The sequence below is a fragment of the Somniosus microcephalus genome, chromosome 20, assembly GCF_052327205.1.
Source record: "Somniosus microcephalus isolate GS21.2 chromosome 20, FLI_Smic_1.0, whole genome shotgun sequence".
NCBI classification, from domain to species: Eukaryota; Metazoa; Chordata; class Chondrichthyes; order Squaliformes; family Somniosidae; genus Somniosus; species Somniosus microcephalus.
In genome coordinates, this window is record NC_141006.1 from 11,783,438 (window position 1) to 11,796,015 (window position 12,578).

The 12,578-nt window shown below is 47.4% G+C and overlaps 1 protein-coding gene across 1 annotated transcript in view; it reads left to right on the plus strand.

Annotated features, from left to right (window-relative positions):
* The window catches only part of LOC147103060 (granulocyte colony-stimulating factor receptor-like), a 348,122-nt gene that overhangs the window by 147,491 nt on the left and 188,053 nt on the right, over nt 1-12,578 (plus strand). Inside the window, 1 exon segment of the mRNA XM_085962336.1 lies at nt 2,215-2,520. Within this exon segment, the coding sequence (XP_085818462.1) occupies nt 2,215-2,520 (306 nt within the window).

Sequence of the window (12,578 nt, forward strand, 5' to 3'; positions counted from 1 at the left end):
TGTTGAACTGGTCGGGCTGCTCCTGACTCACTGCCGCCGCTTTCAAACTGCCGCCGATGCTGTGTTCCCACACAGGCCCGCTCTAGTCGGGCTGCTCCTGACTCACTGCCGCCGGTTTGAACTGCCGCTGATGCTGTGTTCCCACAAGGCCCGCTCTAGTCGGGCTGCTCCTGACTCACTGCCTCAGTCTCATCACTGTCCCTGTCTCAGTCCCATCACTGACCCTCTCTCAGCTCCATCACTGACCCTGTCTCAGCCCTATCACTGACCTTGTCTCAGCCCCATCACTGCCTCCGCCTCAGCCCCATCATGTTGGTGAGCAGGGTTGTTTGTGAACGGATGTTGGTGAGCAGTGTTGTTTGTGAACAGAGGTTGGTGAGAAGGTTTGTTTGTGAACAGATGTTGATGAGCAGGGTTGTTTGTGAACAGATGTTGGTGAGCAGGGTTGTTTGTGAACAGATGTTGGTGAGCAGTGTTGTTTGTGAACAGATGTTGGTGAGCAGGATTGTTTGTGAACAGATGTTGGTAAGCAGTGTTGTTTGTGAACAGATGTTGGTGAGCAGTGTTGTTTGTGAAAAGATGTTGGTGAGCAGTGTTGTTTGTGAACAGATGTTGGTGAGCAGGGTTGTTTGTGAACAGATGTCGATGAGCAGTGTTGTTTGTGAACAGATGTTGGTGAGCAGTGTTGTTTGTGAACAGATGTTGGTGAGCAGTGTTGTTTGTGAACAGATGTTGGTGAGCAGGGTTGTTTCTGAACAGATGTCGATGAGCAGTGTTGTTTGTGAACAGATGTTGGTGAGCAGTGTTGTTTGTGAGCAGATGTTGGTGAGCAGTGTTGTTTGTGAACAGATGTTGGTAAGCAGTGTTGTTTGTGAACAGATGTTGGTGAGCAGGGTTGTTTGTGAACAGATGTTGGTAAGCAGTGTTGTTTGTGAACAGATGTTGGTGAGCAGTGTTGTTTGTGAACAGATGTTGGTGAGCAGGGTTGTTTGTGAATGGATGTTGGTGAGCAGTGTTGTTTGTGAACAGAGGTTGGTGAGAAGGTTTGTTTGTGAACAGATGTTGATGAGCAGGGTTGTTTGTGATCAGATGTTGGTGAGCAGGGTTGTTTGTGAACAGATGTTGGTGAGCAGTGTTGTTTGTGAACAGATGTTGGTGAGCAGGATTGTTTGTGAACAGATGTTGGTAAGCAGTGTTGTTTGTGAACAGATGTTGGTGAGCAGTGTTGTTTGTGAAAAGATGTTGGTGAGCAGTGTTGTTTGTGAACAGATGTTGTTGAGCAGGGTTGTTTGTGAACAGATGTCGATGAGCAGTGTTGTTTGTGAACAGATGTTGGTGAGCAGTGTTGTTTGTGAACAGATGTTGGTGAGCAGTGTTGTTTGTGAACAGATGTTGGTGAGCAGGGTTGTTTGTGAACAGATGTTGGTAAGCAATGTTGTTTGTGAACAGATGTTGGTGAGCAGGGTTGTTTGTGAACAGATGTCGATGAGCAGTGTTGTTTGTGAACAGATGTTGGTGAGCAGTGTTGTTTGTGAACAGATGTTGGTGAGCAGTGTTGTTTGTGAACAGATGTTGGTGAGCAGTGTTGTTTGTGAACAGATGTTGGTGAGCAGTGTTGTTTGTGAACAGATGTTGGTGAGCAGGGTTGTTTGTGAACAGATGTCGATGAGCAGTGTTGTTTGTGAACAGATGTTGGTGAGCAGTGTTGTTTGTGAGCAGATGTTGGTGAGCAGTGTTGTTTGTGAACAGATGTTGGTGAGCAGGGTTGTTTGTGAACAGATGTTGGTGAGCAGGGTTGTTTGTGAACAGATGTTGGTGAGCAGTGTTGTTTGTGAACAGATGTTGGTGAGCACTGTTGTTCGTGAGCAGATGTTGGTGAGCAGTGTTGTTTGTGAGCAGATGTTGGTGAGCAGTGATGTTGGTGAGCAGTGTTGTTTGTGAGCAGATGTTGGTGAGCAGGGTTGTTTGTGAACAGATGTTGGTGAGCAGGGTTGTTTGATGATACTATCGATACTCCTTCCATCACTTTACCATGATTGGGTGTTGTCTAATAGGATGGCCGGGTTCGATTTGTCCTTTTCTCTGGACAGGACATCTCTGGACAATTTAACACACTGTTGTTTAGATGCCAGTCTACTGGACTGTTTTGTGAAGTTAGGGGGCTGGTTTTAAGTGGAGGACATTTCCTTATTATTTGCTTTGATTTCTTTACAGCAGCTGTTTCGGAGGTGAATGAATGCATCCGCATTTCAGTGAGTGCTAACACTGTGCACTGGGGCTCTCCATTGACCGCTGCCTGCACAGTAACAAACACTTCCTGCTTTGTGGGCCCCATCGCGTCCCAGATATTGTGGCGACTGGACAATAGGGACATTCCCAGGGCACAGTACATCATCGTCAACAAGACTCTGTCTCAGGTCAACATTCCTGCTTTCAATCAAACGGCCGGAATTCTCAGCTGTCAGATCCTCCAAGGTTCACGCGTGACTCTGCAACGTGGAGTGAGAATCCAAGCTGGCTGTAAGTATTAACAGTCAGAAGCACAAAACTCCAGTTACTTCGCAAAACTGTGGCAATCTTGGCTTCCCAGCTTGTCACCAAGTCGCTGCTTCAGTACTTTTGCTGTCCTCAGCAAGGAGCATTCTGTAAACATTGCAGCTCTCAGGGAAAATCTGGGTGACTGAGTGCACCACCATCTCACTCTGGGCAAATGTTCATACATAGATACATAGATACATAGAAGATAGGAGCAGGAGTAGGCCATTCGGCCCTTCGTGCCTGCTCCGCCATTTAATGAGATCATGGCTGATCCTTTAATTCAGTATCCCGTCCCCGCCTTCTCTCCGTAACCCTTAACCCCTTTTGCCCGTAGAAATATATCTAATTCCCTCTTAAATATATTTAATGAGTTGGCGTACACTGCCCTCTGTGGCAATGAGTTCCACAGGTTCACCACTCTCTGAGTGAAGAAATTCCCCCTCATCTCTGTCCTAAATGGTTTAGCCCTTATCCTTAAATTATGTCCTCTAGTTCTGTTCTCACCCGCCAAGGGAAACATTCCTTCTGCATCCAGTCTGTCTAGACCTGTCAGAATTTTATACACTTCTATGAGGTCCCCTCTCAATCTTCTAAACTCCAGTGTGTACATCCCTAAACTACATAGTCTCTCCTCATAGGTCATTCCCGCCATTCCTGGTATCAGCCTGGTGAATCGCCGCTGCACCCCCTCCATGGCAAGAACATCCTTCCTCAGATGAGGCGACCAAAACTGTACACAGTACTCGAGGTGTGGTCTCACCAGTGCCCTGTACAGCTGCAGCAAGGTATCCCTGTTCCTGTATTCTAACCCTTTTGCTATGAAGGCCAGCATACCGTTTGCCTTCTTGACCGCCTGTTGCACCTGCATGCTCGCCTTCAGTGACTGGTGTACAAGAACACCCAGGTCTCTCTGTACTTCCCCCTCTCCCAATCTATTGCCATTTAAATAATAATTTGCCCTCCCGTTCCTGCACCCAAGGTGGATAACTTCGCACTTGTCCACATTATAGTGCATCTGCCATTTATCCGCCCAATCGCCCAGTCTGTCCAAATCGCTCTGGAGCTTCCTGGTCTCTTCCTCTGAGCCCACCCCACCTCCTAGTTTAGTGTCGTCTGCAAATTTGGAAATGCTGCATCCGACTCCCTGATCCAGGTCATTAATGTAAATTGTGAACAGCTGGGGGCCCAGGACAGATCCCTGTGGTACCCCACTTGTTACTGCCTGCCATTCAGAAAATGAGCCGTTTATTCCAACTCTCTGTTTTCTATCTGACAGCCAGTTCCCTATCCACGCCAAAACTTTCCCCTTTATCCCATGAGCCTCAATTTTCCATGCTAATCTTTTATGTGGGACCTTATCGAAGGCCTTTTGGAAGTCCAGGTACACCACATCTACTGGCTCTCCCCCATCTATTCTACCAGTTACTCCCTCAAAAAATTCCAATAGATTAGTCAAGCACGATTTACCCTTTGTAAATCCATGTTGACTCTGTCCTATCCTGTCCCCATTTGCTAAGTGCTCCGCTATTTCATCCTTAATGATGGACTCCAGCATTTTGCCCACAACTGATGTAAGGCTTACAGGTCTGTAATTACCTGCTTTTTCCCTACCCCCCTTTTTGAATAGTGGGGTAACGTTAGCTACCCTCCAATCCATCGGCACTGTTCCCGAGTCTAATGAATTCTGAAAAATCATCCTTAGTGCATCCGCTATCTCTAGGGCCACCTCCTTCAGTACCCTAGGATGCATGTTATCAGGCCCTGGGGATTTGTCCACCTTCAATCCCTTTAGCTTCCTTAACACCATATCCTTAGAGATATTGATTTGCGTCAGTTCCTCCTTTGCCAATGTCCCTATCTTTCCCGATATCCCAGGGAGGTTTTTTGTGTCTTCCTTCGTATCTTTTGCAGCTGTCACTTCCCCCTAAGTGTATCTGTAAAACTTCAATTCTAAGGATCTTGTCAGATTGAACCAAGAATTACACTGGGTTCCAGAGTGTGAAATGTTACACATCCTTAAGCCTAAGCAACATCAAACTTGTATAAAAGAAGCCAGGCCCTCAATGTAGGGTTAGTCATTATTCTGTCTTTTAAGATCAACCCCCCACAACGCTGGAGTAGGTGGAGTGGAACTGAAGTTGCTGTTTGAGCAGGATCAAGAGAGACCTGTTACTGGCAGTGATGACGGGACCCAGACACTAACACTGAGGGGAAATTAAGAAATAGTTCCATTGATCCTCAGAAGGAGGAAATTCAATGGTGGACAGGAGGACGAGTTCATGGAAGGCATTCAAGATAGCTTTCTAGATATGTACATCAAGGACCCAACTAGGGAACAGGCTATTTTAGATCTAGTATTGTGCAATGAGACTGTGTTAATTAATAACCTTGCAGTGAAGGAACCTCTGGGGCAGAGTGATCATAACATGATAGAATTTTATATTGAGTTTGAGAGTGATTTAGTTAAGTCTGAAACTAGGGTCTTAAATCTGAACAAAGTAAACTACGTAGGTATGAGGGATGAGTTGGCTAAGGTAGGATGGGAAGCTAGATAGGATGGTAGATAAGCAATGGCAAAATTTTAAAGAAACAATTTATAATTTGCAACAAATATACAGTCCCGCAAGGAATAAAACCCCCACAGGAAAATTGGTCCAACTGTGGCTAATAAGAGAAGTTAAAGATAGTATTAGATAAAAGGAAGAGACATATAATGTTGCCAAAAAGAGTAGTAAGCTTGAGGATTGGGAGCATTTTAGAATTCAGTAAAGGATGACCAAGAAATTAAAGAGTGAGAAAATAGAACATGAGAGTAAACTATCAAGAGCCATAAAAACAGATTGTAAAAGCTTCTATAGGTATATAAAAAGGAAGAGATTAGGGAAAGTAAACCTGAGTCCCCTACGGACAGAGACAGGAAAGATTATAATGGGGAATAAGGAATTGGCAGAGACATTAAACAAATACTTAGTATGTCTTCAAGGAAGAAGACTCAAACAACATTCTGGAAATAGTGGGGAACCAAGGGTCTAGAACAAATGAGGAACTTAAAGAAATTAGTATTAGTAAAGAAATAGTGATGGAGAAATTAATGGGACTAAAAGCCGACAAATCCCCTGAACTTGACGGCCTACATCCTAGGGTTCTAAAAGAGGTGGCTGCAGAGATAGTGGATGCATTGGTTTTGATTTTCCACAATTCCCTAGATTCTAGAACGGCCCCCGCAGATTGGAAGGTAGCAAATGTAACCCCATTATTCAAGAAAGGTGAGAGAGAGAAAACAGGGAACTATAGGCCAGTTAACCTGACATCAGTTGTAGGAAAATACTAGAATCTAGTCTTAGGGACGTGGTAACGGGGCACTTAGAAAATCATAATATGATTGGGCAGAGTCAACACGGATTTATGAAAGAGAAATCGTGTTTGACAAATCTGTTAGAGTTTTTTGAGGTTGTAACTAGCAGGGTACATAAGGGGGAACCAGTGGATGTAATGTATTTGGATTTTCAAAACGTATTTGTTAAGGTGCCACACAAGAGGTTATTACACCAAATTAGGGCTCATGGGATTAGGGTTAATATATTAGCATGGATTGAGGATTGGTTAACGGACAGAAAACAGAGAATAGGAATAAACGGGTCATTTCGGGTTGGCAGATGTAACTAGTGCGGTACTGCAAGGATCAGTGCTTGGGCCTCAGCTATTTACAATCTATATCAATTCAATTCAATTCAAATCGCTTTATTGGCATGATAAGTTACATCTTATGTTGCCAAAGCATCAAAATACATTTATGGTTTAGCACATAAACGCAGTTCTATTCATACAGTGTATAAACAGGTATATCCCTGAGTGTATAAATATACATTCGCATTGTTTATATATATTCTTTTCTGAGTTTACTGGTTGTCCCTCTGTTCATGGCAAGCTGTAACATAGTGTGCCGCCAGTGTTACACAGCTTCTCTCCTCTCCCAGTAGGAAAGGGAGTTTTTGGGAGAGGACTTAGTTGAGGGGACCGAGTGTAATGTATCAAAGTTTGCTGATGATACAAAGCTGGGTGGGAATGTAAGTTGTGAGGAGGATGCACAGAGACTGCAAAGGGATATTGACAGGCTGAGTGAGTGGGCAAGAACATGGCAAATGGAATATAATGTGGAGAAATGTGAAGTTATCCACTTTGGTAAGAAAAATAGAAAAGCAGAGTATTTTTTAAATGGTTAGAGATTAGGAAATGTTGGTATTCAGAGGGACCTGGGTGTCCTTGTACACGAATCACTGAAAGTTAACATGCAGGTACAGGAAGCAATTAGGAAAGCAACTGGTATGTTAACCTTTGTTACAAAAGGATTGGGGTATAAGAGCAATTATATAGGGCCTTGGTGAGATCACACCTGGAATACTGTGCACAGTTTGAGTCTCTACCTAAGGAAGGATATACTTGCCATAGAGGGAGTGCAACAAAGGTTCACCAGACAGGTTCCTGGGATGGGGGGATTGTCCTATGAGGAGAGACTGAGTAGACTAGACCTATATTCTCCAGAGTTTAGAAGAATGAGAGGTGATCTCATTGAAACGTATAAAATTCTTAAGGGGCTTGATAGGGCAAATGCTGGGAGGATGTTTCCCCTGGCTGGGGATTCTAGTACCAGGGGTCACAGTCTCAGAATGAGGGATGAGGAGAAATTTCTTCACTCAAAGAGTTGTGAATCTTTGGAATTCTCTACCCCAGAGGGCTGTGGATGCTCAGTCGTTGAGTATATTCAAAACAGAGATCGATAGATTTTTGGATTATAAGGGAACCAATGGAAATGGGGATAAGGCGGGAAGGTGCCACCTTGTCCTGCAAGAGAGAGGGGAGTGTGATGCAATACGTTTGGGTGATGTGCCTGTCATGGTTCAATAGCTGGAAGTGTGTGCAAGCTGCGAGATGTGAATGGAGGCTTGCAACAGTGGTAAGTGAGTGAGGTTGAGGTGGCGCTTATGAATGTGAGGGATGAGTTGTGAATGATGGAGATTGTTGGTAGGTGAGGGGCGTGGCAAATTGAGCAGTGTGTGAGGCAAGTTTGCGTGCTGCCAGCATCAGAAGGAATACGTGCGGGTTGATCGCGCACCGTGATCCCCGCGTCCGTTTTCGGGTCTTATGCAATTTCTCAGCCAGTGTGTGTTTGTAATGGGATGAATATGAATCTGGGTTATACACATTGTGTCACTAATGGTACTGTGTATAAATTTGGAATATAAACAGTGTCTGGGTAATGGGTCTGTATATGAATCTGGTTATATACAGTGGGCTAAATATTCGGAAGTTTAGTGCAGGCTATTACCACCCGATTAATGGGGAAAAAAAGCTAACAAATTAGCTTCAATTTAGCTAATTTCATCGCTAAATTGAAGCCCGCGGGATTAAAGGGACAGTGGCAGCATGGATAGTAAATTGGCTAAAGGACAGAAAGCAGAGAGTAGTGATGAATGGTCGCTTTTCAGACTGCAGTGAAGTATACAGTGGAGTCCCCCAGGGCTCGGTACCAGGACCATTGCTGTTTTTTATATATATACATTAATGACCTGGACTTGAGAGTACAGGGCAGATTTAAAAGTTTGCAGATGACACAAAACTCAGAAATGTAGTAAACGATGAGGAGGATAGTAGCAGACTTCAGGAGGACATAGACAGACTGGTGAAATGGGCAGACACGTGGCGGATGAAGTTTAACGCAGAGAAGTGTGAAGTGATGCATTTTGGTAGGAAAACTGAGAAGAGACAATATAATCTAAATGGTACAATGTTAAAGGGGGTGCAGGAACAGAGAGACCTGGGGGTGTATGTACACAAGTCTTTCAAGGTGGCAGGGCAAGTTAGAGTCGTAGGCCTAGAAATTGGGTTGGGGCGCCAAAGTGGCGCAAAAGTCACCTGAGTGCAGGATTTAGCCAGAAATTCAGTTTCAGTGCCGCTCGAGGGGCACGGGGCGAGGCTCGAGGCGCTCCGCGTCCCTCTTAGGGCGCTAAAACTGATTATCGCAGCGCAACGTGCCGCAGCGCCACACGCTGCGGCATGGCACGCTGCGGTACTGCAGGCCTTCCTCCCACTGTTAAGGGGGAGGTGCCTGCAACAGCGCGATCCCCGATCGCGAGTGCCGGCAAATGAGCCCGGCACCAAGGAGAAGTGCCGGGCTCTTGGGAAACAGCCGGCAATGCCGCGGGGGGGGGGTTGGAGGCCGGGGACGGAGGTGCGGGCAGGCGGCCGCTGAAAAAGCGGCCGCCCCACACCTCCACCTTAACTTGCGCCGCTGCCGGCACAGCAAGGCCCCGTGAACCAGGCGCGGGTAGCGAGCGGCGCAACTGCGGCGTTCGCTACCAAATATCGCGAACGGGGCATGAATGGGGTGCTGCGCACACCGATGACGTCATCGGTGGCGGCGCAGCGCAAAAGCCTAACGCCACCATTAGCGCCCCTACTGAATATCACGGGAGACGCAGCCAGTGGCGCTACAGCCACTGACTGCCTCTTTAGGCGCTAACAGGTGGCGCTACTCACCCAATTTCTCCCCCGTAGAGTCATAGGGCTCGATTTTCCCAGCCCCGAGGAGGCGGGTTTGGAGGCGTGCGAGTTGTTAAAATCGCCAAAACTGGTGGACGGGCCCGTTCCCGCCTCCATCCCGCCTCCGAGCAATTTTCCCAAGGCCCTTAACAACCACTTAATTGCCTCTATAATCCCATTTTGAGAGGCCTTTCCGATTTTAACACATTTTCCCCACCCTACACGCCTCCTCTGGAACACGCCAGGTAATCCTGGTGGCCTCACAAGTGGACTGCTTACTAACAGCTGCAGCTCCACCATTACAAAGGAGTTTTCACCAATCATCATTTGCAGGTGGCAGAACTTTGTTGTTTCAGGTCTGGGGGAACTTTTAGCAGGCCTACTCATTGGTGTGGAAGTTTGGAGCCTGACACCCATCTCCAGTGTGACCTCCTTGGAAACCCCTCTCCCCACCTTGACTAAGCGCTTCCTCAACTGAGGTATATACCAGAAGCATGGCGACCATTTAATTCCTTTCCTCCTGGACATCAGATTCGGATGAAGACCAGCCGCGGCAGCAGCAGAACCATGAGGAACAGCAGCACCAACAGCAGGAACATCAACAGGAGCGCCAAGCTGCTAGTCACCCACCTGAAGATGCATAGGCCAGAAGGCGCCAGAGCGCCACCATATTGCTGCCCGGGATGCAAGGGACGCACTTATCCTGGCCAGATTTGCTTAGCCTGCACAATCAAACACTTTAGTCTCGCTCCTTCTTACCAGATCATCGACAATGGAGAAGAACCTGCGGAATCCTATCACTCTAACCACCATTCTGATAATCGCAAGGCGCCCTAAGCCCTCAATGTGAAAGTCCCATTTGCAAAATGCCACAGGCCACAACGTCAAGTTTGCCATCAAAACACTTTATAATACAATCACAAAACAGCACAGCCCCCAAATGACTACCCTTGTGACTACTTGTGCTTTATCTTCCTCTTACGTGTGCTCCTACGTGGTGCTTCCCCTGTGGCTTCAGCAGATGTGGAGGCCCATTGCTCGCTCTCTTGCTGCTCCTGTCTCGACGCCTTTGGCGGGCATCCTCTGGGGTGGCGAACCTGTGCGGGCTCACCAACAGTCTGCTGCTCCTACGGCTGTGCAGGGGCTACGACGCCCATCTCATTTGGGTGAGGACTCTGGTGGGGCTCTGACCGAGGGCTTTGCTGTGGCATGGTCGTGTGAGCACTTGGAGAGGAGCCCCCACTTCCTTGTTGTCTGCCACCAACATCCCTCTCATGGGTCAGCCCCATTTCAGAGGCTTGACAGCACCTTGCTGCACTGCAGGGGGGCCATGAGGACCCGTTTCTGTAATGGAAGTCCTACTCCAGAGGACTTGCATGAAGGTCTGCTTTGTTTGCCCAACAGCAGACCATCGCTCCTCAAGAGATGTCATTCTATTCTGAACAATGACCATGTTTTCAATACCCTTGCGAGTAAGCTCCTCCATGGACCATGGAAGGAGTGAGTGTAGTGAATACATAGCATAGATGCTTAGAAGGATACAAAGGACCCTCCCTGTGTGTTGTAAGTAGTTGTTGTTATGGCATCACAGTGATAGGAAGTGTGAGGGCTGCATGGTCGAATAGTTAAGTGAATGTGACCATAGAGAGAGAGGAAATGGGTAAGGGTGCAGGGATGTAAGTGTCAAGTGGGATGTGGAGGAAGAGGTTGGCAAAGCAGAGTGCTGGTGAGGAGAGGCGATGGGGATCAGATTGAGGGTGATGGGAAAGTCATACTCACTTTTCCGGTGCGGAGAAGGTCATGAAACCTCTTTCTGCATTGCAGCCAGGTTCTGCGGCTCATTGAAATGGAGTTGACAACCTGGGCCACTTTTGTCTGCTGGGGTGGCTTTTTTCTCCCTGAGGAAGGGAACAGCAACTCCTTATTACAGCTGGCTCCGTGCACCAGAGCTTGGAGGGAGGGCTCATCAAACCGAGGAGCACACTTTTGCTTCATCGTTGACATTTTCCACAATTCAACTCCTTCATATAAATTGCAGAGCCTTTGCAGTCTCCAGAAGAATCAAGGCTGCTTGCAGGCCTTAAATCCAACAGCATTGATGACGTCATCGGAGATGACTTTCTGTATGAAAAGACTCATTGGGCCAGGGGTTCCCACACGCAGGAAATCAATTGGCCAATTAGGGGAAAATCGTACTTTTTCAACACTTCACTTAAGAGTCGGGGTCCTGACACGATTTCCACCTGACACGCCCCAGCCCGCCCACACTGGTAAAACCCAGCCCGCCCACACTGACACGCCCCAGCCCGCCCACACTGGCAAAACCCAGCCCGCCCACACTGACACGCCCCAGCCCGCCCACACTGGCAAAACCCAGCCCGCCCACACTGACACGCCCCAGCCCGCCCACACTGACACGCCCCAGCCCGCCCACACTGAACCGCCCCAGCCCGCCGACACTGACAAAATCCAGCCCATAGAGCCATAGTTATACAGCACAGAAAGAGACCCTTCGGCCCATCGTGTCCGCGCCGGCCATCAAGCCCTGTCTATTCTAATCCCATTTTCCAGCACTTGGTCCGTAGCCTTGTATGCTATGGTGTTTCAAGTGCTCATCTAAATGTTTCTTGAATGTTGTGAGGGTTCCTGCCTCTACCACCCTTTCAGGCAGTGAGTTCCAGATTCCAACCACCCTCCGGGTGAAAACATTTTTCCTCAAATCCCCTCTAAACCTCCTGCCCCTTACCTTGAAACTATGCCCCCTGGTTATTGACCCCTCTACTAAGGGGAAAAGTTCCTTTCTATCTACCCTATCTGTGCCCCTCATAATTTTGTACACCTCAATCAGGTCCCCCCTCAGCCTTCTCTGCTCCAAGGAAAACAACCCCAGCCTGTCCAGTCTCTCTTCATAGCTGAAGCGCTCCAGCCCAGGTAACATCCTGGTGAATCTCCTCTGCACCCTCTCCAATGCAATCACATCCTTCCTATAGTGTGGCGACCAGAACTACACACAGTATTCCAGCTGTGGCCTAACTAGCATTTTGTACAGCTCCATCATAACCTCCCTGCTCTTATATTCTATGCCTCGGCTAATGAAGGCAAGTATCCCATATGCCTTTTTAACCACCTTATCCACCTGTCCTGCTGCCTTTAGGGATCTATGTACATGCACACCAAGGTTCCTCTGATCCTCTGTCCTTCCTAGGGTCCTACCATTCATTGTGTATTCCCTTGCCTTGTTAGTCCTCCCAAAATGCATCACCTCACACTTTTCAGGGTTAAATTCCATTTGCGACTGTTCTGCCCATCTAACCATCCCGTCTATATCGCCCTGTAGCCTGAAGCTTTCCTCCTCACTATTTATTACTCCACCAATTTTTGTGTCATCTGCGAACTTACTGACCATATCTCCTACATTCATATCTAAATCATTAATGTACACTACAAACAGCAAAGGACCCAGCACCAATCCCTGCAGTACACCACTGGACACAGGCTTC